General features: G+C 45.6%; 2 protein-coding genes across 2 annotated transcripts in view; both read right to left on the bottom strand.

Moving 5' to 3' along the window:
- The window catches only part of SLC18A3 (solute carrier family 18 (vesicular acetylcholine transporter), member 3), a 37,418-nt gene extending 18,096 nt beyond the window's left edge, over positions 1–19,322 (bottom strand). The window contains exon 1 of the mRNA XM_009334650.1: positions 19,254–19,322. Within this exon, the coding sequence (XP_009332925.1) occupies positions 19,254–19,322 (69 nt within the window). The remainder of the gene's footprint in view (positions 1–19,253) is intronic.
- A 1,696-nt stretch (positions 19,323–21,018) lies between these two features.
- The window catches only part of RGR (retinal G protein coupled receptor), a 17,650-nt gene continuing 11,149 nt past the window's right edge, over positions 21,019–27,519 (bottom strand). The window contains exons 4-7 of the mRNA XM_009334612.1: positions 24,649–24,802; positions 23,939–24,056; positions 22,287–22,400; positions 21,019–21,362 (exon numbers count right to left, since the gene is read on the bottom strand). Of these exons, the coding sequence (XP_009332887.1) occupies positions 21,219–21,362; positions 22,287–22,400; positions 23,939–24,056; positions 24,649–24,802 (530 nt within the window). The 3' untranslated portion in view covers positions 21,019–21,218. The remainder of the gene's footprint in view (positions 21,363–22,286; positions 22,401–23,938; positions 24,057–24,648; positions 24,803–27,519) is intronic.

The raw sequence follows: 27,519 nt of genomic DNA, 5'->3' as shown, positions 1-27,519 counted from the left end.
CTTTCCCCAGTAGGGGGTGCAAAGGTACCGTGTATTTTGGGGGGAAAAAAAGGCCCTTTTCTTTTTCATCTCAGCCCCAGATCTGGTTATCTACTGCCTAGCATTTTGGGAAGTCTTTGACAGCAAAGGAAACGGAGAGCGTAGAAGAAGCGGCGTGTAAGCAGATGAAGAAGCAGAGTGTAAGCAGATGGAGAAAGCATTATTTGATAGAATTTCATTTCACTTCGCACATATGCCGGTTGCTATAGGAGATGCAGTCTGGCAGGGAATGGGGCTCCTTCTGTTTACCGTAACTGACTTCTATTTACTAGATAGTATTTCATTGTTACTGACAGCACAGCCTTTCTGCATGTCTTTGGTGTGAAAACATATTTTATTGTCATACTTGGAGCAACTGCCGCTTTTTCATTCCATAGCACAAAGATCTGGTGCCACCTTTTGCATGGAAAAAAGCCTTGCTTTTCTGAAGTGAGAAGGAACTTAGTTATTGGGGCATACCGAGAAATTAATTCCACCTTCAGGTTGACAGAGCTCACTTATTTAACATTTCCTCTTGCATCTTAGTGTGTTTGATATATAAACTTCATTCTCCATCACTTTACCAGTGTAAGCACTGATTTGCTGCTTTAACAAGTATTGTTCTTGGCTGCTGTATGCTGACACCAAATTCTGCACAGAAACATCAAGTGTCTGATTTCATGCCTCTGAGGCTCTGATGGCAGTTGTATATGGTTAGAAAATTCGTTAATAGATGTTACATATTTTCACTAGATCCTGTATAAGGTAATGGTATTTAGTGGTAGAATTATTTGAAAGGAATTAAGAATTACAAGACAGCATTTTTGTCATAAAAAGTATTCCTTGACAAATGTTGGTATCTTTGTGCTTGATAGAACATTTAGCAACTTCTTCCTCACGTAGGAATTACCTTAAAGTTATTGGCTTCGACAGGAGTTTTGTATGAGGAAGTCCCAGTTTTGTGTTCTGTAAACGTTCATGAGGATCATCATAAAAGTTTCCTCTCCCTCAGGATGGGTACGCTATGTTTTATGATTAATGGAGATATTAATTTGGTTGTGACATTGTCTTTTTTTTTTTCCCCTTTCTATTGTAACATCAGTAATGCATTAAGCCGATGTCGGTGAAGATGTGTCACAATGTAGGAGATGCATGTTGTTCAAATGATGTGTTTGGTGAACAGCAAACAAATACATGAATCTTAAAAGCGTACGTTTCTTGGAGAAACAAAATTCTTTCTGGCAGAGTTTGTTTCCATTAAGGGCAATCTGCTCAGATGCTTGGCTATCATCATCAGCTGTCTTTATTTGCTCCCAGTTTGTCGAATCCAGATTTCACAGTAAAATCCACAGCATTTACGCAAGAGCACAGAGCAAACGGCAGCTGCTCTGTCTGGGCTGCTTAGAGCAGATTAAGCTGCAGTGAGGTGTGCTGCCAGTGGCCATCGGCCTGAAGAGACCAATCAATCAACCTCCCTCTGACTTGTTATAGACAGCTCTGTCCTGTAAGTCTAAAATAAATCCGAAGCTGAGCCGCGGCTGGGCTCCTTAGACAAGTCGCTGAACGGAGGGGCCAGCCAGGGCTTCAGACGTTTCAACTATTTTTGTAACTACAGTCTGAGACGCACCTCTGTATCTTGGCCTTCTTCCAAAGAATATTTTCTATGTTTTCAGGCATCCTTCTGGTGCCATCTTTGAACTTAAACACCCCTTTGGTTCTGTTCTTACTTATCCAGTCTCCCTCCCCGAGAGAGGACCCCCTGATTTCTGCAGGAAAGTCTGATTCAAAATCCAACAAACAGAAACAGCCCGTGCTTCTGCTAAAGCTTCAGCAAAGACTGAAGGAAATGGCAGCTGCCCCGTGTTGAGAGCTCATCAAAGCAATTTCTAAAAGTGAAGAAATAGTTATCACAGAGACCTGTGGCTTTCCCTTCTCATTGCCTGGCTATCTGCCACTTTGTGCCGTCAGTCTTGGGCTGATGATCTATATTCAGCAGCTTTCTTCCACATAATGTTATCTTTTGAGACGAGGCAAGGCACTGAATGACATTTCCATCTCCCAGCTGTGCATGCAAGTATCTAGTCAGCAAATCTTTGATGTGCTTGGAGATGACCTTGCGGCGTACCTTTGAGCTGGCGGTGGCGAAGGAGGAGAGCTGTTTTCTGCACTTGACCTAACAGAGGGCATGAGTAGGCTCCCGGGAGCCATGCCAGATCCAAGTGCCTGTGGAAAGCACGACTCGTTGTTTATGCATCACTGTCATTTTCTGCCAGTGATAAGCCACAATAGGGCATGTTTGTTGGAGATTATCGCACTTCTTGGGTGATTAAAGTCCAGAGTCAACCTGAGGTATGTGATAATCGCTCAGAAATCCACTGCCAGGTGGATCTCGTGGTTTAAGTAGATCATGCCATTTCCTTCTGTAGTTTTGGAAGCTGCAGCAACAGTCAGGTGCTGCCATTGCTGCGGGAAGGTGGGATGCCCAGAAAAGTGGAGACCCCTGCCCCGAGCATGGCCCCAACCACCCAGGAGCGAAGGTGGCTTTCATAAAGAGCTGGGCTGGCCACATCATGCTGCATCTGCTCCTCCTGCTTCTCGGATCTGCAGGCTGAGCTAACTTGATTATCCCCAGGATGAGATTACCCAAAGGTGATTTTTTTCTTTTCCTGCTGTGGCAGGTGGTGGGAAGTGACTTTTCACCTTTGGAGTCACGCCGACGGAATAGGGTTTTCTTCAGGAAACTAAAGACGGTGTTTATTACCCAGGAACCATAATTGTGTTTGTGTTACTTACCCCTTCCTGGCTCATTTTCCTATATTTATATCTCGGATCACCAACTCTCTGAGCAGGGACTCTCAAAACCGTGCTGCTTGGCTGTTGCGAGTGCAGCGGGACAGTCGGGGGGGATCTGTGACTGCGAGAGCAGCCCCGGCTCCTGGCTCCATGGGGGCATGTGCGGGTGCAGGTTTGATGGGGTGGGCAGCGCCAGTCCCCTCGGAGGAGAATGGCTTGGACTGGGTTTTTTGTCTCTAATTTTGAAGCCGTGTCTGTGCCGCTGTTGGGAAGGATGTATCAGTATCAGAACAGCAGGCTTAGACAATGCTCATTTTTAAAATCAACTTTATGTCAATTTATTGATCATATTTAAAACAGCAGTGGCAATGCCTAGAAGATGACCTGTGAAGGAGTTACGGGTTACATCCGATACCTGGACGTGGTCCTGTGTTGCCTGCAGTTCTGCAGCATGGTGGGTAGGTCAGCCTGCAGCGCAGAAGCTGGGGAAGTCATCAGAAGGTCAAGTGCGACGCGTTGGGAGAAGTAAATCTGATGATTACTGTTGCAAAGACTGTTTGATGTCCTTTGGTTAGCTTTTTCTATCGTACGCTGAAACCACGAGTTGTGTGACATGTTGGGGGTAAATATGATTTTGCACTGATTTGATTTTTGGTGTAGCATGCTTAATTACTATAGAAAGGTATGGAAGACCTTGAAGGGGAAAATAGCGTGATACAGGTATACTTAATAACAGATCAATAGATCTTCGTGTTTTGTGAGACATCAACATTATTTTCTCTAAGGGCAAATGGCACAAAGCGACTTCCACCATACAGTGACACAGAATATTACATGTGCTCAATAAATGAGGTAGTCTGTCATCAGAGCCAGTCTCTGCACATCGCAGCAGGCTCTCGAAATGGTCTTTCAGTGACCAACGCTCCTTTTGCCACGGCGCTTCATGACGGTCCAAACCCTTGAAGAGAGAGCACGGGGGAGTGAGCCACCTGGCTGGGCCTCTCCTCTCAGCTGGACGTGTCCTCTTTCTCCCCGAGGAAAGGGGCCGGTGGGGGCATTTGTATTTTCTGCTTCAGAGGATGAAATTAATTTTGTGAAGTGCAGCCTGTCGGGGGCTTGTCTGGGATCTGCTCAGGGGGAGCGTGCGTGTGCCTCTAGTCAGGTGCCCTGTAGAAGTGCTCGGCTGCGGGGAAAGTAGTCCGACGGTAACGAACAAGCCACAGATCCGCCTGTGTCATTGCATGTGCTGTGGCCACATCCTACCATTTTCAGTGTCTGTCGGTGGAAGTTTTGCCCCAATTTCTTGTCTGTTTCCCTTTCAAACAGTCATTCCACAAATGACTGTATGGAAAAGCTAGATTAAAAAGTCACATAAGCTGCTTTAGCAGCCATTAGTTTAAATGCACTCAGTAAACACTCATATGCCAAATCAATTCAGTAAATGGAGACAGGTCACTGTATTAAATGGACTTACGGATGCTCAGGACACCAGATCCTTCCCCTCAGCAAGCGATGCAGGGACTGTCCTCTTTCCAGCGCTTTGCTCTTACTAGAAACAGTCTATTGGGGAAATGATTTTATTTTATCGTTACTTGGAAGCCGTTCCCCTGGTTAGAGAGGTCCTTAGGAGATTTAACATATCTCCAGGACTGGAAGGATGGTGCTTGCTTCTAAGGAAGGAAGGTACCCTGGGAGTTGGGAATAGCTGGGTGGGTAGACCTCCCCGTCTTTGGCTGACGTCCCTACATGAGCGTGCTTCTGGAATGAGGGACAGCCTGGAAAACTAACAGCAAGAGGAGCTGTCAGTGCCTTTCCCCTCCAGAGATGCCGTGGTAGGAGAGAAGGGCTTTTCTCTTGGCGTACTTGGCCAATGCTGCTCAGCCGGTTGTGCTAAATAAACAACGGTGGTCACAAACAGCAGCATGGGCGATCGGGTGCCCTGCAGTCAGTCCTCGGGAGAAGTGTCTGTCTCTGCTGTGGCATGTGGTTACTGGTCCCAAATCCTTTCACCGGGTGTTGTGGACCTGTCCTGGTGGGCTGTGGGAAAGGCCTTGCTAATATCTTTGGCAGGTTACATCTGAATATGCACCCTGGAGTGCTCTACGCACGTGCCAGGTGAACGGAGGTTGTGGGCTCCGTGAGTCTCCTTACTGTCACGAGAGAGAAACAATAATATGGTAGGAACGTTGACTTTTCAGAAAAGACAAAACCGAGAGATGCCAAGTGATTTTTTTTTTTTTCCAGCTGTGACATTGGCACGGCACTGCCATCGATCGGGCTGAGCAGATCAAATGGCCGCACATCCTTAGGCCTCTGCCACATATGCCCCTGCCACTGATTCTTCGCTTGGCAGCACTCATGGGGTAGTAGATCGGGTTCGACAAGATTCATCTGGATAAATTGTGTGCACGTGATTTTGTGCTCTTCATGGTTGGCTGTAGCGAGAATGTGGCTCCCCAGCCCTCCTGGCAGCTGCCCCCAGGCCTCTGGACAAAAGGAGGCTGAGGGGAGACCTCATTGTTCTCTACAACTACCTGAAAGGAGGTTGTAGCGAGGTGGGTGTTGGTCTCTTCTCCCAAGTAACTGGCGAAAGGACGAGAGGAAATGGCCTCAAGTTGCACCAGGGGAGGTTTAGATTGGATGTGAGGAAAAATTTCTTTACTGCAAGAGTGGTTAAACATTGGAACAGGCTGCCCAGGGAAGTGGTTGAGTCACCATCCCTGGAGGTATTTAAAAGACGTGTAGATGAGGCGCTTAGGGACATGGTTTAGTGGGCATGGTGTTGTTGGGTTGACGGTTGGCCTCGATGATCTTGGAGGTCTCTTCCAACTGTAATGATTCTATGATTCTATGATTCTATGACAAGACAGCCTGAAGAGGTGTGAGGCTGTGAGCCACCAGCGGGACCCGGCAGCCCCCTGCAGAAATCAGACAAGTCACATACTCCTCAAGGCGTCGATCAGTTGTTTCATTACAAATAAAAGCGATGTGCTCTCAGTTTGATTTCAGCGCTGTCTTGAGGGGAGGGTGAGGAGAAAGCCAGTGTGAAATTGGTCCATCCCCATTCGTTCTTATGGCCTCAAGTTGCGCCAGGGGAGGTTTAGATTGGATGTGAGGAAAAATGTCTTTACTGAAAGAGTGGTTAAACATTGGAACAGGCTGCCCAGGGAAGTGGTGGAGTCACCATCCCTGGAAGTATTTAAAAGACGTGTAGCTGAGGCGCTTAGGGACATGGTTTAGTGGGCATGGTGGTGTTGGGTCGACGGTTGGACTCGATGATCTTAGAGGTCTCTTCCAACCTTAATGATTCTATGATTCTATGATTCTATGGTATTTAAAAAAAAAAAAGTCCAGTGCTCTGGTCAGGGGACTGGCAGTGCTGAGGATGTTGGGAAGTGCCTGGGCATTGGCTAAGCCTACAATTTTAAAGCAGTATTAAAGAAATATTTCTCTCGTTGCACTCCCCTTTTTGAAGACTTTTTATGACAGGAACTATCTAAGGGAAAAAAAATGGTTGATTGAGGTTCCCTTGGGGCCCACTAAGGCTGCTCCAGTGATGGGAAATGCCATAGAGCAACCTCTGGTGCGCGCCAGCTGCGCGGCTTTCCTGGCTGTGGGCGTAGGATGTGGTCACGCGGCATAAGAGCACTTGTTTTGTCCCTACGGTGGAAATTTGCCGTTTCGGTGTTCTCTGGTAACGATAACACAGGACCGAACAAAGAGAATTTGAGTTGGGAGGGAGAAGAGTTTTCATTTGCACGCCAATCCTGGTCAGTGTTAATTATTTATTATGCCCCCCCGACATAGCTGTGCAGGTAGCGAACTGTGATAAGCTAGCAACGAGTCGTTTTCCTCAGAGGCTGCAATATCACGGAAGAACCGTACGGAGCCAGCATGGAGCAGTGGGTGCCATTACACTGGCGCAGCTTGGGGGGCTTCCCCTGGGTAGACACGGGCATAGCTGGTGGGATGTCACTGCTGCGCCTCCGACATCGCAACTGCCCTCTGCAACCCGTTACCCCTCTGACTCGCGTGCTACGGCAAGCGATTCCTGCCACTGGTCACACACGTAGTGGCTGTACTGTTTTCTTTACCTGGACAAGCACGTGCTGACTTTGCGCTATTACAGGGAGTGTCCCCACTTGCATAACAACATTGATCTCTTTCCTCCGAGTTCAAAGATTGGGCTTTCTGTCCTTTTTTTTTTTGTGAGTGGAATTGCCTTTAGATGTCCCTTACGCAAATTACAGAAACTGTCATTATGATGAAGTTGTTTGTGTGGTATTTTTCGTGTTTTTTTTTTTAAAAAGGAAAGCAAAACCTTTGCAGCCTCTTTCATCTGGAGTGACATGCTATTTCATACTATAGCCATGCCCTATAGTATCATTGCAAAGCCTAAGAAGATTAAACTAACCTGTATTTTATGAGGAAATGAGAGCATAGATAATTGCTTAACTTCCTAATCTCTTCACAAGTATCAGTGAGCAAGTTTTAAAAATTCTGCAGAATGAAAGTAAAGAGAAACACTTTATTCCAAAGGGCCTAGTTTATGAAACGCAGATGACTTCCAAAGTGTGTGACCTACTTGGGATGTTTGTCCACCACCTACTGTAGGGGATTTGATCCGAGTCAGAGAGGTTGCTGAAGTCAAGAGCTGAATATGTTTGCAAATTGAAATATTAGGGAAACTGGAGAAATTTCTCCTCTAAATATGTGTTTCTACCCCTGTGTCCTTGTCCTTCATCTTTGTATCCCCCCTCCTCTCTATGATGTTGCTGCTTTCCTCGTGTCTCAGTGAGACCGAGTGCCCCTCAGGCAGCGATACTCTTGCTGGGGTCCACGAGGTGCTCAGTCTAGCTTCAGGAGGCTCAAAATACATACCTGGAGCTTGTATTTCCTCCGATATTTCCTGTATTGATTACTATCTTATTGCTCCTTGGTTTTGTATCCAGCAGTAGTTGAAAACATTTTGTTGACTCCTCTACTACGCATCTTGTCCAGATAACAAAAGAAACTTGATGCTTCTTAAGGAAAAACATTCTGGAAGGAGCATGAGGGTCGTGTTTGTTACTACGGGCTCTGGATTTCATGCTTACAGCCTGTCTGATTCTGCTTTTGATGTAGAACCCTAATACCAGTTTTTCAATGTGTTTGTTTATTTTTCTGGGATTTCATAGAGCTTTTTAAACAGAAGCTCACAAAGTGCCTTGGTAGCGGTCATGGCAGTTCACAAGAACGTTTTCTGATTCATTATTTCTCCTTTGACCAGCTCTATCTCTCCTCGCCTTTCAATCTGTATTTAACAGATGAGTGTATCTCAGTAATGAACGTTTGAGAATATCACAATATGTGTGCGTGGCAGTCCTCCAAGTGAAGGAGGAAAACTCTGTGGGAAGAGCCCCTGGGTACTCATTTTACTGCTCAGCTTTAGGCATCTGTTTAATTGTTCCTAACGAGCTGAAGCAAAATGGACAGGCAGACACAATCAGATATATTTTAATTTGCATTTCTATGACATTTCCCATACCAGGGTAGGGTTTGGCGGTCATTCTCTCCCCAGGCTTGCTGAGGGTGGACTTCCCTTCTCTCCATGCGGTGCCTGAAAAGGGCAAAGGTAAGACATGGAGAAACCCGCAGCCTTATTAAATCCAGCACTAAGTTTTGAGACGAACCTGTGACTTTAAGGGTGTTGCACCTGATGGTTGTTTACTTCAGGGTGATTGGGTTATTGGGGCCCATTTGCTGTTACGCTCCTCAGGCAAACTGGCTGATGAAGAAACACAGTTGGTCCAGAATAAGTGATGTTGCGGAGGCAGAAGTGGAGCATACCGGTTGACGAGTAAGCACGTAACCGATAAACGTCTACGTTAAAATCCACGGACCGAGCTCTGGCCCTGGCAAGGCTGGGTGTACCCCAGCTGTAAAGCTGGCTGCAGTCAGCAGGAGCTGGCACCGACTCCCTGGGGCCACTTACGGGTATCCCCATCCGAATGCGGGGGACCTCTGCTCTCTGGCAGCCTTCCTGACACCCCTGCTTCGATGCTGAGGACGTATTTCTTCCGAAGCAATTGCCAAGCGAACGGCAGGGCTCCCTGCAGTTGTTTTACTGAAGTCATTCCTGTTCTAGGTTTTGAGCTTGTTTTAGCTCTTTTCACTAGTGACTTACGATGATCTAGCGACGGTCCTCCCCTGGTTGAGGGATATTTTAGTTTTCCTTGTGAAGGTCTCATGGGGCCTACAAAGGGCTGTCCTGGAAAAACTAGTGGGAGTTTGATTCACAACAATGCTTTGATGTTCAGTGTTAGCCATTTGCAAATATAGCCAGGATAAAGGAGCTGCATGAGCGGCCCCAGTTTCTTGTTGTGCTTTTTGGGATGGCTGTTTGTAAGGGTGAGTACTGTAACCGATCTACCCGTGTGGGGCTCACGTGCCCTAGGTTTCCCAAAAGCTGTTAGAGAATTCACCACTGTTGAGGTGATCTGTTTATATGCGCTGACCAGCTTAATACCATCTTTTTTAAGGGTGGAAATATTTCTAGCTTTTTTTGTGTGGTTTTGTGTTTTTTTTTTTTTTTTAAATGACTGTTCCTGCATCGTTAACTGGAGTCAACTTGAGGTTAAAGCTAATTTAAGCTGGATGCTATATTTAGCATTTATGGTGCTAAAAGGATTATAGGAAAATAGATACTACATAAGTGGCCATAATCTTCTCACTGTTTGTGCTACTTGAGTGGCAGAGAATGGGGTGCCAATCTGAGATTAAAAATCTAATTTTAGGGAGCTAACAAGAGTCACATTGAAGCAAAAAGGTAAAGATGGATTAAATTTTGTGGACTTAATTTTTTTAATTGGGCCTCCGACCTGCTTAAAACCTTGCAATCAGAGCATTAACCAAAGCCTGTGATTCTAAATTACGTACTACTTCCATACACCAATTTAATAAAATCACACTAGACGCTTCAGTTACACCCTTGATGGAACAGCCAGGATGCATTTTCAGAGGTCAGGTTTTTTCCACTGCCTGAAGTTTGACGAGCCACCTCCGTGCCATTATCTTTGATTGCTGGAGCCAGTACGTAACCAGCTCCTCTTCCGTGTTACTTCCAACACGACAGTGACAAGAAAGCCCAGCCCGGGATGTGAGGGACCGATGCAGACTGCAGCTCTGCAGCTCCAGTACTACCCCTTGGTCACAGCACAGTCACCTTGCCTGAAAAGCCCTCCCAGTTCATTTCTTTTCCACCACCTGGAGGAAAAAAAGAAAAAAGAAGAAATAGATGTGTGAACAGTAATGCCGTTTGCAGCCCTGGCCTTATGGCTCTGCCAGGAGGGTGGGTTACTTCTGAAAAGAGAGGCAAACAAATTTTAAATGGGGAAAATCCCATCACTGCCTTATAGATGAACCAGCTTCTCTGAGTTAAGTTGGCAGTGCAACTGAGAAGGGACTGGCTGCTAGCACGAAGACACTGCAGGAGCCTGGTGACTCGCTGAGAGGTAGTGCACAGCGCTGGCTTACTGGTGTTTGCTTACAGTAATTGGGAGTTATTCCACCTTCCTTCAGTCATATTTAATGGCTGCCAGCAGGAGGAGGGATGGATCTTGCATTCTCAGTGTGACCAAAATGTAAGCAAAATTGGCATCTGGAGAAGATCTGAACTGGGCTCCCTTTTACTCCTGCTTGTCTGTAGGCTTTAAAATAACAATTAAACCCTCTTAATGGGATTTGTGTACCATATGGCACCTTCCCCACAGGATGATTCTTTCGTGTTGCTGTCCTGTCATTTGTCCATATCCACAAATAGTTTTCAGCCAGAAAAACAACATGCGCTGTTTAAAGACACCCAAGGAGAGATGGCCATCTCTTTGGATAATTCTTTATTTGTATATCCTGTCTGAGGCATAGTGTCCTCTTGTGGTGGTAAGTCAATGGAATAGCCTTCAGTGGCAAGCTCAGGCCTCTGAAATGTTATAGCAAAAAGAAGTTAACAAATGCTCAATGCAGGATCTAAGCATAGACTATTGGGTAATAGGATGCTGACATGCTTCTAGTCCTGAATTCCTTTGTTTTGTTTGTAATACTCTCGTTACTGCTGGTAATGAATTCTCAGAAAGAAGAACTGCAAAAGGACACCAATAAACCAGTTTTATTATTTGGTCAATGCAATGCAAAACACACTAAGGTATTGCTTGCCCTGCCGATGCCTGCGATGCTTGCTTTTCCTTTCCTTTCATCCTAACCCCATTTCAAGGCACTGAGGTTCAGCCAGCGGTAGTCACACAGCTGTTTGCTGGTAGATGGGCAATGCCATGGGATTAATGTTTCTAATTTCAGCTGCTGAGTGGGTTTTCACTGGAGTCAAGAACCTTGGGTTTTTCCACTGGTGTTTCTGGTCTAAGCTCATTGCTGCTTCATGTGTTGCATTTGTAAGTATGGCTGCTATATACCTTTAATTTCAAACGCCGTCTTTCGGTGATAGCGGCGGAGGTGCTGGTGCCTGCTGTGGGATCGGCAGATGGGGAGAGCAGAGCGTGTCCGTCTGTCTGCAATGCCCTCCAGTGTGCAGTCTGCTTGCGTGCCCGTCACAGCCTGCAGTGGAGCTGCATGGTGCCAAGCGCAGGCCACAGTGGCTGGATGGCAACGGTACCGCTCTCGGAGGGTGTATTGTTGCACTGCCCTATGTGTTCATCTGAGGGTGGGGTGAGCAGTCCTCTGGAGGACCCTGCCTCTGAACGAGCAGAGGGACCATAAAAGACCTGGTGCCTCCTAACTTTTTAGACAAGTGAAGTTGGCTAGTGTGACTCCCTTCAGCAAGCACACTGGGACCAGATCTGACCAGGTCTGACCTTGATGGTTGGACTCGATGATCTTAGAGGTCTTTTCCGACCTTAATGATTCTATGATTTAATGATTCTGTGTCTGTGATGTGCTCCACTTTCTAACTGTTCTGTGGGTGAGTTTGAAGAAAGCAGTGGAACATTTCAAAATAGTTTTGGGCTGCCTGTAAAGGAAAGCTTTCTTAGCTTCACAAGGGTTGAGCACTCTCCACTGCTATTCAAATCAAAATTTTACACTCGGTGTGCTTTTTTGTTTAAGTCCTGTCCCAGATACCACATTGAATTTTTTTTTTTTTTTTTGCTTACCTGCCAAAATAGAGTTGCTAATGGCCACCCTGCTGCTGTGGCAATTGCTCATTCCTACTTTAGGAATGGATCACGATCTCTCAAACACCTGCCATCAAAATCCTAGCTGATTGTCAGAGCTGCCTGCCTGTATCAGAATAGGACATAAGAGTGGGAGGAAGCTGGAGTTCACAGACAAGCAATTTTGCTCAACTGACAGGGTTTCGTCTTGTCTTGCTTACCTTCACGTAGCCTGGAAGTCACTGCATTCACTCAGTTACTCCCAGGGGACGCCAGGTTAAAACCTCATTTCAAGTGAGTACTTTTTCTTCCCTCTTTTTATACTTCTGCTCCAGTGACCTGTGAAAGGAAGAGAAAACATACTTGGGGTAATACAAGAAAAAGAAACAACTTCAGGGACTATAAGATCATTTAGTCTGACCTCCCATGTATGGCAGGCTAATTTGTTTAAAGTTCCTGTGGGACGTCTGCCACTGTTAGACATAGCTGTTTCTGGGACTGCAACATAGGTGCGTCTGTTAGAACAAGCAAGGTGTAGAGAAAAAGAGAATTTTTTTTTTCTTGTTGAGAAGTAGCAATGGTTCATCCACCTGATGCCTCTCCCTGGTTCCAGTCCCGTGCATTTCAGAGTCAGGAACGCCTTCTCCCTATTGCCCCTTCTCCCTGACCATGAGGCCAATGTGACCCCACAACGCCAACTCTGCATCCTTGCCAGTGATAAACCCTGTAGCATCATTCGAGCCATCACGGAAACATTGCAAGCGCGTTGAGTACAGTGTAGGCTGTACACCTATTTTCCTGTACACAGGAAAAATCCTGTTTCACCAAGGGCTGAGGAAATAAAGGTATGCATAGGGGAACTGAGGGTTCACAGCTTACAGAGCTAGGAAGCACAAGCCTAATCATCTAGTCTGAAACTAGGCTAAAGGTGTCTCTTCAGAGCTATCTGTCTTTGTCTAAAAGGCTGCAAGTGACGGTGGTTTCACTAGTTCCCCTGATAAGCTGTTCCTGTCTTTCATTACTTCACTGCTGGGAAATTTTCCCTTATTTCAAGGTTGAATTTATCTAGTTTCAACTTTAACTCATTGGATCTTTGTCAGCCAGATTGGAAAGCTCCTCACGTATATCTTCTGCAAGTGCAATTACCTACACAGTGTGATGAAGGTATGTCTATGCTTTCTCTTCAGTGAGCTGAATATGTTGAGCTCCTTACCCGTCATGTCAGAAGGCTTGGGCTTTTTTGTTAAAGCCAGAGAATTCATTTGTGACACTCACTTGAACTCTGTCCAATGTCTTCAAATCCTCTTTAAAATGCAGACACCAGGACAGGATTCAGTAACCTAGTAGGGGTCTTGGCAGTGCTTCCCAGAGATGCTGGAATCCTTCGTTATTTCTGCTTCATACTCCCCCCCGCCCCAGCCCCGCTATATTCAAGGATCTCATTAGTCCTTTTTGCTACAGCATTGCCCAGACAGCTTACATTGAGGCGATTATCTATAATGACCCCTAAATCCTTTTCTGAGCTCTGTTTTTCAAAGCAAAGTCTTCCATTGTGTAAATATAAGCGACTGCCATTCTTGGATCTCAAACACTTGGTCTTACCAAAATACACTTTGTCAGGTTACAGCTATTTACTCTGGTGGTTCAGGTCATCCTGCGATGATAACCCATCTATCTCTTAGTTTACTACTCCACAAATTTTTATGTCACCTAAATATGTGACTATAGCATAGAGAAGCAAAAAAATTTGGATCAAGAAAGTCTCTCTCCCATTCAGTGCCATCTGCCTAGCAACTGTATTTTAAGATCTGCCAGTGGCCTAGTTTTCAGTCCATAGAATATGTTATGTGCTAATTCCATAGGAGGTGTAATTTGTCATATTTTACTCATCCTCACAAGTATCTTGGAGAAATTCAACTGTTCATTAGCAACACATGAGCCTTTGCATTTTTGTCCTGGAAGCAAACATCATGGTCCAGATTTCTTCCCTTCTAGTCAAATCAAATCAATCCCAAATTGCTTGTTCTCATTTTCTACCCCTTCAGTTGGCAAAACCTTGTATTTTTTTTCTGCAAGCGTTATAGTGTCAGTAGGTAAAGGGAAGAGTTTTGCAATAGCCTGGTGGCTCTCTGGGGCGAGAGAAGACGCGTGTTGGACTGCCATCAGGTTAAGGACAAATGGATTTGAATCCCTCCACTTCCAGATGAGTGCTATTTGGATAAAAGCATCTCTTTTGGCCATAACAGTGATTTCTTGCTCATTATATGAAAAGACAGACTTCAAGTTGCCTCGTTCCAGGTTTTGAATCCTTGCTGAAAACAGGCTGCAGGGAAGTGGCTCAATGTGGTGCCAAAGGCCAAGCAGGCAGGACATGAAACAAAAAAACGTCCTTTCAGATTGATAGTCTGTTTAAGATACTTTTCCTTACCTCATGTGTGGATCCCACTTTTGGGGGAGAGCTTAGGTACCAAACTCAGGCTTGGGGACTATCCTCCAGGAGCTGATGTCTGTGCCAAGTATCTCAATATGTAGTCTCTTTGTAGATAAGGGCTAACTCAGTAAATCAGCCCACTGTCTTGTCTCCATTGAGCTGCTTCTTTGTTAGCTATTTCAAGAAAGTTGAAACCTTCCCAGTGAAGGCAAGGCTGCAGAGCCCTCTGGGAAATACAGCATTTGATCCAGACATCAGAGGTGCCATTCACTGTGATATCTAGGACGTGCTGCCACTCAATGCGTTGCTGGGCCAAAAGCGTAACTGCGGAGTGCTGATCAGCTTCGATGTTCAAAATTACACCGGTTCAATAGTGAAAGAACTGACAAATACTGCCATCACAGCATTGCTTTTGTCTTCCCTCTATTTGTTTAATGGCATTTTTCCTCCTTAAGCTTCTGCTTGTACAGCTGCTTTTCAGTACAGTGACTTCTCATCTAACGTGATATAATTTGCTTGCAAAACTGCCTGTGTTTGAACGATAGGTCAGCTTATGGAGAGAGAAATGCTGCCGTAGCACCTCCTTGTGTAGTTCAGTGGAACAAATCTCGGGGCAGTGGATGCAAATCATTGAACACCATGAGGGAAAAAATCTGTTATCTCACTGTTCACCAAGGAAATTCAAATAGTGACTTCTCCAGCAATTAGAGCCTCCAACTGTTGTCTGCCAAAATACAGTTTGTTTTCACTGTGAAGATCTAAAGCACATTGAAAATTTAGCACTCTTGCTGTTAGGACTTGAAAGTTCGCTCTCTGCTTCCAAATATATTCTTTTCTTTGCTGGTTTTCATATGTAAGTGAACTCATTCCTTTCACCATTTCAGTCCTTTCTTACAAAATAAGGTACATGTGTTTGTAGACCACAAATATTTGTCTCCCTACAGTCGTATTCTTCTACTACCAGTTAGAAGTAATACTTTTTAAAACTTTATGATAGCACTGTGTTAGGATGTTAGACCTTGCTTTATAACTACACGATTATTTTTCAGATTCCCAAGAACAAATTGTTATTGAAAGGAAGCCCATTTTCTACCACTGGAGACCTACTGAATTAAGTATTGTCCTCTGACACCTATTTCTAAACAGTGTTTAATTAGTTTACATTAATTTAAAACTTAGGTTAATTAAAATTAGATTCCTATAAAGCAGGTAATTGAATCTGCACCTGAAATACTTCTCAACATGAAATCAACATTTAGGCGTAAATTCTTAGTTGCATTGACAATTGCTGTGGGCCAGGGTCTCAAAGGAGGTCGCAGCTTGCTTCAGCTGCCTTTGCCTCATCTCGCTGGCACTTTTCAGGGGAGTCGTCTCTCACCAGTGTGCAGGAGACTGAGCCCTGGGCTTGTCTCCTGCTTCTTCTGAAATGAGGAAAATCTGTACCCCAGCTCTTTACTCAGCCCCAGCTCTCCTCTTCTGACAGTTCTATGATCCGATGTTGGGTTCTGAATGAAACCTGCTTTGAAAAATTTCATACGTGGCTCACACAGGAAAAAATCCTGCCTGTGGAAACCCAAGGGTCTTAAAGTGTTAATAAAATAATTCTTAAGTCTTGCATGTACAATTTTAATTGTATCCATAATCATTCAAACTTGCATCTTATTGAGATCTTAGAATTTTTGTGCTTTCTGTTGCTGCTATTATTGGATCCTTTTGTCTTTTAATGGTACACAAGAGATTAGCTTACGTTAGCAAACTTCCAAACAACACCTAGAACAGATGTGTGAGCATGTCTGTTCACCATTTAAAAATCCTTACTATTTTACATAATCTTAATGCAACAGATCCAGCCTCCCTTTTTCTCTGCAGAAAGTGGAATGCCTCTTTTCATAGCAAAGCACCTTCTGAGTATCTACGGCGTTAGCCTGCCTAGGGTAGCTACAGGCCATTGACTGTAATCCTCTGATGAATAATCTCTAAGTGTGAATATGTATACAAGGCAGATGGTACCAAATATTTTTCCATTTTAACTCCAAAATGCGAACTCTCAATGTCATAGGCTGAGGTGTGAGTCTCCACTTAGCCATCCTCCCAGGTGAAGCATGAACAGGAGTTTAAGTGAGACATGACAGGAAGGATAAGTACTTGTCACGAACACTTGGTGACAAAACCAGCTGACGTCACTGTTTTACAGCAGAGCAATTCAAAGTAGTATGATGGTAGACTGGGAACAGGGCAAAATTCTTCCCCTCACCCTATTCCTGAATCGGTTTGTAATGCCCCGATCGGATGCACAAGAGGTGCTAGGAAAAATGCATCAGACAGCATTTTTGCTTTCCCCTGTACGGAGCACAGGGAGAACGTGCACTGCAGAAAATCTCAGCTCCCTTTTATTGCACTGGAGGGTGTTTGTGAGCGTGGGCAGTGCAGGAAAGCTGAGTCAGCAAGACCTTGATTTGCAGCGTTATTGAGGATGCAGTAACTTCATTTGGAGTTGTGGGTGTTTAATAGCCTTGAAAACAGGACTGCAAGAGATGCTATTTAAGGTGTGAGGCATTTCTGCCTGCTGAAAGAAAACCTGAAGAAATTATGCTGCTTGTGTCTAGGGACAAGGAGGAAAAATTGCCTTCTGTTTCTTCTTCAGAAGTCTGTTTTTCATCAGCGCGTCAAAATATTCACTGTGACACAAATGAGCAAAATGAGCAGAATTAGACTGCCTGTAAGAGGGACAGTAGGGTGGTTTGGTAATATTGGATATAATACTGCAGATCACTGTGTGTTAGGAGTGGTTGGATACCGAACCAAGTGATTGAGCCCTAAGGAGAGGCACGCTTTCCTCGCCTATTTTGATCGTGAGCAATTGTCCAAGCCCTCCCCGACAAAGGGCTGCAATAGCTAACCTGAAGTAGCCTGAAGTGCCATCTAATTATTTTTTAAAAGTGGCTAGGTTGTAGCCACTCTGATCTTTAGTGACAGGACAGGTATTAACCACTGCTGTTCAGATTGGCTGTTCCGGCTTCAGCTGAGTTGCTGAATGCACCCACGGGTTACACGTTTCTCCATTTTTGTTCTTTCGGGGTTTTTTTGGATAGTGGGTGGGACACTATCTGTACGGGAGTGCTTTGCAGCCCCTGTATAGCCCTCTGGGCTGCACCTCGGTTAGGGTAATATAAATCCTGTTTCTAGCCGTCTGGGATTCTCCAGAATGTGAAAACCTGACGGGATTTTGCATGCTTCAGCATAACCTACTCGAGATACGGGACCTTGTTGTGACAGGCTTTATCAGGATGATAGCAGATATTAATTGGCAAGATCTGGGCAACCGGCAGTGCCAGAGGGCACTGGGCCAGCCCTGTTGTGGTGAAGGCTGACTGTGCTAACGATAAACTGTGTAATTAACTGGAAGGGTGTGTTTGGCTTCTTGATGCACTGCAGTTTGCTTTCAGACATTTTTCTGAAAGAAACACAGCACGCTTGTTGGTGCACTCGTTAGTGATCCTCAGCCGGTTCTTCTTAATGTGGATAAATGAGTGGTGAGAACTAGTTATAGCTAGAAGAGGATTTTTGCCTTTGTGACCAGTTCCTGGAAACTTTTATGTTTACTTCTCTCTCTGTTTGTTTCAATTCTTTTTGCAGGGAGAGCGAGATTATCCATGATCCAATAAATGAGCCACGAGCAGCCTCGTTTCCCCCCCTCTTGGGTAGGAAGTCAGCAGCCGAGGCATTATGAACCAGAACCGAGGAGGTCTTTCAGTCCACTCAGTTTGTCCAAATGCTTCGTTTGCCTCTCTCCACTCAATCAAGAGCCTTTGTATCTCCTTGTATGAAGGAGCCCCTAGGCTGGGACAGCCACGGGCCTGACTGGTTGAGAAGCATTCGCTTATTTAGGGTGGAGATGAATGACAGGAGAAATTATTGAGGTTTTGTGTGCATCCTTGGGTTTGGAGGTGCAGAGTGAAAGCGGGTGGGATTTCTGAGCAGATGGGAGCAAGCGGAGCTCAAAGCTACTCAGTGCAGCAGGCTGGGGCGCAGGGAACCATCTGAAGTGAGGTCTTGCTCCGGGGAGCTGCGTGAGGCCCCTCTTGGCTGGGACAGCCCGCTCTCACGTCGCCGTAGATGCGCTGTACTGCCTCTGCTGTGGTCTCCATTTACAGCGCTGCACTGGGCTGTATGAACGTGTCCCATGTTCTTCAGAGCACATCTGTGAGTTTTGCACCATCCCTAGGTCTGAAAGATTTCAGTGGCTTCGTTACCTTGCACTTCCTCAGCGCAGCCGTAGAGGACAGCTTTGGTTGCTGCTGAGGACAGAGGCCGTGTTCCTCTCGAGGCTTGAATACCACTAAGCAACTTTATGCTCACTAAGTAATAATACTCAGCTTTACCCATCGCTAGCTTTCAGTAATCAAATATGAAAAACAATACACAAACCTAAACAGGGGCACATTAAAATTTGTAGCTGCCCAACAGAATGAAGAAACAGCTCTGCTGCTCTCTACTCCCACGACAAAAGCTTTGCAGTGAGGGCAAGTCAAAAATCACAGTGAAAATGGACTAAGAGCCGAAGCCTGAGACGAGTTCCTAACTGAGGTATGTTCCCTTTAAGCCAAAGGGGACTCAGATCCTAACCAAATGTCTTAAGCTGTTATTTATCACATTATTACAGTATTGTTATGTAAGCCATAATGTGTTTCAGTAGTCAAACACGAAGAACACTCCTCAAACGGCGAACTTCAGAAAATGCACAGCTCAATTGAATTTTACTGCGTGTCCCATCGTTCTTGTGCTGTTGGAAGCAGCAAACGATCACCCCACCCTCACATCCCCGGAGCCCCTGGTTCAGTAAGGCTGTCTCTGGTCTCCTCACCAGCTACCTCTTCTGAGCCAGCGCTCTCCTTCATTTCATCCTTGCCGTGTTCAAACTTCTCCTTACGTTTGGTCATCCCTGTGACCCTTTTTTAGCTTATCTGTATCCTCTGTGAGCTGGAGTGACCCAAACTACGGACATTATTCAATAAGTCTGAGCACAGTGGCTTTCACGTGGTGTGACCGTGTGTCCTCTTTTGTTTCCTATTCCTTTTTTAGTGTTTTTTAGCACTCTGCCAGGATTTGAGCACTCAGTATGACCCTGCTGACAAGTGAACTGACGACTTCAAGACCTGCCCAGTTCTCTTTCCTGAGAAAGAGATAATTACAGATTCAGAGCCTGTCACTGCAGATACATACTTAAAGGTAGTTTTGTGCCCATACACGTTATTTTGCACTTATCAGTGTAAACATTTTGTCATCTGCTCACTTAATGTTATGCGTACCTAAGATGTAAGTCTTAGCTGTCAACTTTAGATGCGATTATTCTGAATAATTTTGTCATGGTGTTATTCACTGCTCTGTCAGGTAGTTTGTGACTAGATTGAGCCTCACAAGTCCCAAAGCACATCTCCGAATGGGATCCTGATGCTTAACTTGAGACAAAATGACATTTATTTCCTATCTCTAGCCATGAGGGGAATGTCCCTTCCACCTGCTGATTGTTTAGCTTCCAGGATTGCACCATCTACCCTTTTGTAACCCATACACAACTGTTTTTCCTGACCCTTTTGTAACTCATACAAAACCGTTTTCCCTTCTCGTATGTTGGAAAGCATCACAGGGACAGATCAGCTTTTTTCTTTGGTTAGCTTCAAAAGCTTTTTTGCTGTCAATGCTTGGAAATGAACCATGTGATGCCTGTAAGAATCCATTAGGTTTGGCTTTTTGTACGCACGATCTCTCGTATTCTGTGTCATGCACATATTTTTTTGCAATTGGGTCATTCTGAGACACGTCTTGTAGTAACAGGCAACATCAACTGACAGTTTTTTGTCCTGTAGGCAACGTGAGCAACATGAGCAAATACAAATGTTTAAAATGGACATTTCTAATAGTTTAAAATATATACGAATTCTGATAATTATAAAATAAGTGGCTCAGACTCTTTAGTCACAACCGAGTCAGAGATTGTTCTCGCTCATGTAGAACATAGGGCAATTTAATGGCAGATGTGAAGGTAATTTTTATTCTTCTCTGACATTTTTAGAATAGAATTTGACCCATACCTCCCTTCAAGTTTTGCTCAGTATTTGATAAAAAGATGAATGTTTTTATGATGGACTATGGGCTTGTTGATTGTCCTGGTAAGCCACAGCTGCAAAATCTGATGCAGTTTAGTGTGTGACAAAGCTGAATGTCACACACTAATTCATTTGAATAGGAGCCAAGCTAATATTCCTTATTGGGGTAAAATGCCCACTAAAATGTTTTTATGGAATTATGAAGGCAGATTCATCATGGAAATTTGGGAACTCCCATTCTGGGTGCATTGAAAATGCGCTGTTCAGATGAACAAGCTATTTATAGAGACATGTGGTGTAATAGTGGATACTCCTTTAATCTTTTAGCAATCCAGACGTTACCATATGGACAAACCGCACAGATTGATTTGAGGAGGCCTCACTGAATAAACGAATACCCCGCTTCAGTTAATTTGCTGAGCTTTTATGTTAGTGTATCAGGAAAAAAAAAAATGCTTTCCAGCACATAGTTTATTTGCAGTGACATATAAAATGAGACTGATGACAATCAACACAGGTTTAAGGCAGCTTGTTTGACAAGCAGCTCGTGATGGTTTGGACAGTTGTCTGGAGGGCTTTCTTTCAGTACTTCATTGCTTGTCGCCAGTGCACGGCCTTTCCAATGTGGAACCACCTTTGCACGTACATATCAGAGAATGCACACAGTTTCCTCTACCGTTTCGCTTTCAGTGACGTACCTGCATTAATTTAGCTTAATGCCGTAATGGGTTATTTAGTTTTATTATCAACCTCTGCTTTCTCAATCTTCTGTCCTGTGAGGAACTGCCATATTCCTCCTCTGTAGTTCTCATTCCCCAGGGCATATACAAAGGCATCCACCGTTGGCACAGTCTTGGCAATAATGGCAGGAATCTGTCGTGAGACACAGTATTTATTAATAGGAGAAGCACCGAGGGGCCAATGGGCTGATTTCAGCCTAGGCTCAGTTTCCCTTTACCAAACAAATGCCTGTCTCCAATGGCAGTAGCTTGCTGCCCCCGGAGAGGTGAGAGGTAAAAGCAATTTGGTCAGTTGGAGGCCCTTGCTGAGGAAATTATAGTCTCCAGGAGAAAGAATTTAGATCAGCATTGCCTGAAACTGGGCTATTTCAGTTGAGAGTGAATACGAACACTTAGGAGGAGTGAAGGGTGGACACCTTCTGATGGATAAGTGGGCTGATATTGCTAACACATTTTATGTGGGATACTGAATACCTAAGTACAGTAATGCATTTGGTGACCTGAAACTGGGCTGATTTTTGGGGACTGAATGAAGGTGGAAGGGTTTGATGTGATGTTACTGAGGCCCAGAGGCAGTCTCGGAGCCAAGACTCATAGAAAAAAGGGAAAAAAGGAGGCAGCATAACCTTAAGAGTGATCAATTGCAGCTTCCCTGAGGAGGGAGAAGTATTAGAAGAATGAATGAGACAAACAGTCTCTTCAAAATTGAAAATTTCGAGCGGGTACTTGACTCTGGGAAGGACACAAAAAGCTCCTACAAACCATGAAGCAGTGCAGGCTATGGACCTCTAACTGACTGCTGAAGAAAAAAACCCCTGACTTCCTAAATGGTTGCTTGATCAAAGCAGTAATACAATGCCTGTTATATCACTGTGCTTAGCTGTTCTGCCTTAAAAGTGGTAGGTGAGCAGAATGCTCGGAGGAAACGATCTACTTGTTATATTTGTTATAACAAGTAAAACCAATTGTGAGTAAATTGGCATTGTTCCGCAGGAAGAGAGAGAGGAGAGTAAGGAGAAGGTCGTTGTTTGAATTCCCTGGGGTGGCATTGACGTACCATGCGGTATTTTGGTGAAATGAACATCACATTTTCGACCGCTGCGTAGAAGCATAAAAGGCAGTAGGGACCCCAGCAAATGACCAGCACCTTCACCGGTAAACCGGTATTAAACTGAAAAACAAGAGCAATCAATTCCTTGGTGTTCCACAACCACGCACTGCAACAAGCGGAGGGGACAGACCCTGTGAGACCGTGGTCTGTGTTCGGCAGCAGGAGAGGATCAGCCAGCAGGATACGCCGTATCACTGCGGCTCTGCTGTCGATGCCGGAGGCGTGCGAGCACAGCTCCCTCTGCGTTGAGGGCTGCAAGCCCCAAAGCCCTGTTCCGGGGGGGCTGGGTGGGGAGCGGCAATCGCTCCTGGGCAGAAGAAGTGACAAAGCACCTTATGGCAGAGCAGTGAAATCAGTGTGTGTGCGAGACGTAGAAGCCATGGCCAGTAATTGCTGCTGGGGGGGGAGGGCAATGTGTAAATTTAAAAAGAGATAAAAAGGAACGATATTTTGCCGACTTCCTAGAGGGTCTGGCAGACAAATAAACTGTGTGAAGCCGCTGCTGTGGCAGTGCAGCAGATGGATGCAGTGGCATCTGTCTCGCGGTAGTAGGATTCCTGTGTCCTTCATGCTAGGGCCTTATCCGTGGTGTTCATGGCCAGCTGTTCCCGAGTATCTTATAAATATTAATGAATAGGGAAGTGATAATTTCATCCTTAAATTTTCTGCTTCGTAACTAGTCTGCACAGCTACAGAATATCGTAAGAAAGAAATCACACGCTATTGCATAAACTCACTGAAAAAAAAAAAGTAATAGACGTATAATAACAAACACGGAGATTTGTTCGAGAAATATGTAGAGGGCACACGTATATATTCCAGACAGCTACGAACCAGTCTGCCTGACCGTCTCTTTGCCGGTATAGCATCCCCCTTGAGAACTGACTGTCTTTACTGAGTGCAGGGGTCGGGCTGCGCCCGCCAGCCACGCAGAGTACCCAGCCTATAGCCTGCACCTAAGGAAACAACTCATGTAATCACCACGTTACATTCCCGTAAACCTGCCACGTCGGAGCAGTTCCTTTGTTTTCAGCTCATAAAGACTTTCTGAACTTCCTCAGCCAAGTGTAAACACGGCCTGTTTGGGAAGGCCCTTCTCTCCCCGCGGGGTGCCTGCGTGTTTCCCTGCAGTGCTGACTTCCTCAGCCATAAGCTAAGAGCCTGCAGCAAAGCAGGAAAATGATGGTCCTTCCTGAGCAAAGTTTCTCTGGATAAATACCGGTGCGCTATTAGCAAATATTCTGCATGCTGCGTGTTTGTTTTGTGACTAGAGTGGGACCGGTGTTGGTGGAGGGGAATCCTCAGGGTCACTAGTCCGACCCCTGCTTTGATGGGGAACTGTTTGCAGCACTGGGTCGGGGCAGATGTGGCTGGCTGGTCACATCTTGCAATCTCTGAGGATGGGGTTTCCACGAATTTTCCGGGCGGCCCCATCCTGTGTTGTGCTACCCTCCTACTCAAGTAACACTGGGGAGTTAGCACAGAAGGAGCTGAGCCAAAGCCTCTGTGAACGAAATCGGCTTTTTAAGGACTTTGTCTCTGTTGGATGCAGCCCTATTTTGGCAAGGCAGTTGCAGGGGCCGAGGAAGCTTTCTTACCTTATAGTGCCCGCTTTTCTTGAACTTCTGGTGTATGGACTGATAGGACGTCAGCATGATGAAGCCCGGGATCATGAAATTGAAAATGGACAAAGCAAAAAGGAACGTGATATAGTTTCTGGAAAGGGTGAGGAGGGAAAAAAAAAGAGGTTGTTAATTCCTCTCTAGGGCATCTTTGTAAACTCGCTGTAAATATTCGTTAACTTATATTTTTAAAATGGCCAAAAGCAGTTTTGTCAACATGCTTTAGGTGCCGCATTTGCTGAAGGCCGGTTAAGTTGTGCCATGCTGTTGTGTGTGGGACAGATAGTCTTGCAGAAAATCGCAACGGGTGTTTGGTTTCTACACCCAAGCATCCCTACTCAGCCGTCAGTGCTGGACTGCATAAAAACAAAACCATTCTTAAAGAGTTTCAAGTCCTAAACCCAGAACAGACGCAGCTTCTGGATGACCAAGGAGTAAGGGAGTAGCAGACACCTGAGCGTCAGCCTCTCCCACGGAGGAAGCCGACTGTAGCTGTTCCCACGTGCCGCCCTGCCAGTCAAGGCAGTCCTGGGGTCGTGCCTGCCTTGCCCCAGCCGCTGGGGAGGGAGATCTGCCCCCCGCAACAACGATGGGGGACAGCTGTGGGTTTTGGTGTGCTGCTGAGGCCACCCCAGGGGACGGCAGCCTCCACCCGCCCTCCCCTGGAAGCTGGCCCCGGCCCTCACCTGTCCCCTTTGCTGTAGTCCAGGGTGCAGCAGGTTCGGAGGGGTTCGTAGTCGTATTCCCCCCACCCCAGCAAGGGCATCACGGACCAAAAGGCAGCAAACAGCCACGCGAACACCATCATGGAGATGGCCGTGCTCCACTGCAGCTTGCTCCCTGCGGGAAGAGAAAAGGGGGTCTCCATCCCCGGAATGAAACCGCGGGGCAAAGCTGCCTGGTTTTGTGGGGCCAGAGCCCGGCGCCCGGCCCCTGGGCCTCGGGCAGAAGCAGGCAGCTGTCTGTGTTTTGTAGCCTGAAGCTGACCTGAGCCTGGAGGAATCGACCTCGCGTGAAATTTGAGGGAAGCTTTTAGAATTTAGGAAACGGCAAACTGTGCTTCCCTTTTGTGTGCTTTACTTGGACAAACGCTGTATTGCTGCTCAGCTTTGTACCACACCGGAGACAGAGCTGCTGTTACAAACGTTATATTCTTGCGTTTTGGGAACGTGTTTGAAGCCTCAGATGAGGCAGAGAGTAGGAGGCACAGGGCGGTGCGATAACTAGCGTGGGAAGAACGGGGGCCCGGCGGCAGGGTGTGACTCCGATCAGAAATGTGACCCTGCACGCCGGCCCCGGCCCCTGCCCCGCCAGGCGTGCAGGGCACACCTGGATATTAAATATATCCTGTTCTAAGAACGCTGCTCACCAATATATATGTGAATATGTATACACAACCTGGCAACGGACCTTGTCCTAGAAATACTGCTGGTCAAATTATTTTGCCCTTAGCCTGGAACAGGAAATGTGAAGCTCAGCATTAGTAATTTTTTTCTAATTTTATAATAAAAATGATCGCTTGTGCCTACGTCATCCAGTTCCGTAAAACACCACAGGAAGAGGTCAACGAATGAAATGGAAGATGGGAAACTTCAGAAAGCACAGGAAGAATTTCTTCATGGAGAAGGCAGGCAGGCTTCCCTGCTGCTGCGGGATGTTGCGTTAGCCTCGCTGCCTGCATGTAAAAAGGCCTGGATAATTCTGTTATCGAGGCTAACGTCCGTAATCATGCCCATGCTGAGTAGCCCATGACGCCAGCTGCACCGGCGAGGAGCGTGGTGACTGTGCCCACCACTCCTTTCTAATCAAATCCGCCATTAGGGAGAAGTAACGATGCGATTTTCACTGAGCGTGGGAAGCAGTCTTTTCGTCTGCCCTTAACAGCGGCATCGTCGCAGCAGGCCAGGAAGATTCAGGCCAATTCTGACCTTTCTCAGAAAGGCGAAGGGTTGGGGGTGCATGAGGATCATGCCCTGCCATGGGATCAGACGTGGCCGCCGCGTGGGTGGAGAGCACAGGCTGGAGACCCCCATAAGGCGGCAGCCCCGGCGAGGACCGCAAACTCTGCAGTAGCTATTTTGTGTTGTACTGTCCCTGTTTATGTTAAAGAAGGATAATAAAACAGGTGTGTTAGTGAAATTGCCCTTTTACAGGAATGCTGATTCTACCTCTGTCCTTTTTCTTATCCTCCAGAGGTTCTTCAGGGAGAAGAATTAGAGTTTGAATTGCATTAAAAATCGGCGTGGAAAAATTGTTTGGTGCAGGTGTTCAAAAATTAGTTATGGGAAAAGCCAGGTGTACACATTGCAATTTAAATAGCAAGGAAAAAGTAAAGAAAATCCTTTTTATTAAATACTCTATGTTTTAATTTGGTAGTTACCGAAAAATCTATTGGTGTTTTTAGTAATTTAAAACATTATTTTTTAATAATTACTAATGAAGACTGATTAATAATGACTAATATCTGTCTTTCGTATGATTCCTACATAGAAGATATACTTTGGCTGCAAAGGCTCAAATACCGCTTTGTAGTACTGACATAATATGACTCTAGAATGACATAGATGAAAATAAAGGGATAGTTTCTGATTTAGGGGACTAGAAATACGAGTCAAACTTTTTAGTAACTTGTAATTATTCTTAACCTCCCAGTCCAAAGAAGCGACGTAGCCTAAGTTGTATCCTTCAGAACTGCATCCTATTTAGGTATATGCTCAAGCAAGCATGTTAGAGTTGTTTTACTCATCCAAGGTTTCCCTTTCTGTTTGTGTTCTACATAGCAGTTCTTGTAACTTGGCTTTACACAACCGTAACTTGAAATTCGATCAGGACAAAGCTTATTACACAAGCTGCCAGGTTTGTTTTGTGTTTTACATATTCTAGCAACTGTTTAAAGGCATTATCAAAAGCAGCAGCACTGAAACCTGGATCTGAATTGTGTTTCTTTTAAACCAAGCTCATGCCAAAAGTAGCTTTATTGCTTTGGGAATGCAATTTTCTAAGTGGTAAGCCCTCCTGGTAGTCTGAAAAAACAAACTAAATCTTGGGGTTTTTTTTGTTTCTCAGCACGTCCTATAAAATAGTTAATACCAATTATTTTTCGTGGTATCTTGTGGCAGAAACTTTGCCCTCTTTCCACCCCAGCCTTTCACTTCATGGACTACTGCAATACCTTAAAGGTCTCAAAACGCGATGGGCCACGACTGAGGCACCCGAGTGTCCTAGCCGCACGCTGGCACCTTACGGATCCTTGCATGTAAGGAAAAGATCCTTGCATTGACAAAATTTGCCCTCGGCCGCTGGGACAGCGTTGGTGGCGTGCTGAAGGCAGCCCGTGGGTGCTGATCCAGCTGCCTGCAGGCGTCTGGGGGGGAGGTGGGTGGAAATCTCGCCTTCCCTGCTGTCGCCTCGCACAGAAAAGGGGGGGAAGCTCTTGCTCCACTGGCTCCCACCACCTCCGGGGTCTTTCACCGTGCCCAGTCTCTTGGTGCCACGTCTTTCCTCTGGCCCCATGTGCTACCGGCTGGGACGCGTGCAAGCAACAAGAAAGTTGCGAG

The sequence above is a fragment of the Pygoscelis adeliae genome, unplaced genomic scaffold (assembly GCF_000699105.1).
Source record: "Pygoscelis adeliae isolate BGI_AS28 unplaced genomic scaffold, ASM69910v1 Scaffold361, whole genome shotgun sequence".
NCBI classification, from domain to species: domain Eukaryota; kingdom Metazoa; phylum Chordata; class Aves; order Sphenisciformes; family Spheniscidae; genus Pygoscelis; species Pygoscelis adeliae.
This window is presented reverse-complemented; position numbering and strand designations above follow the sequence as displayed.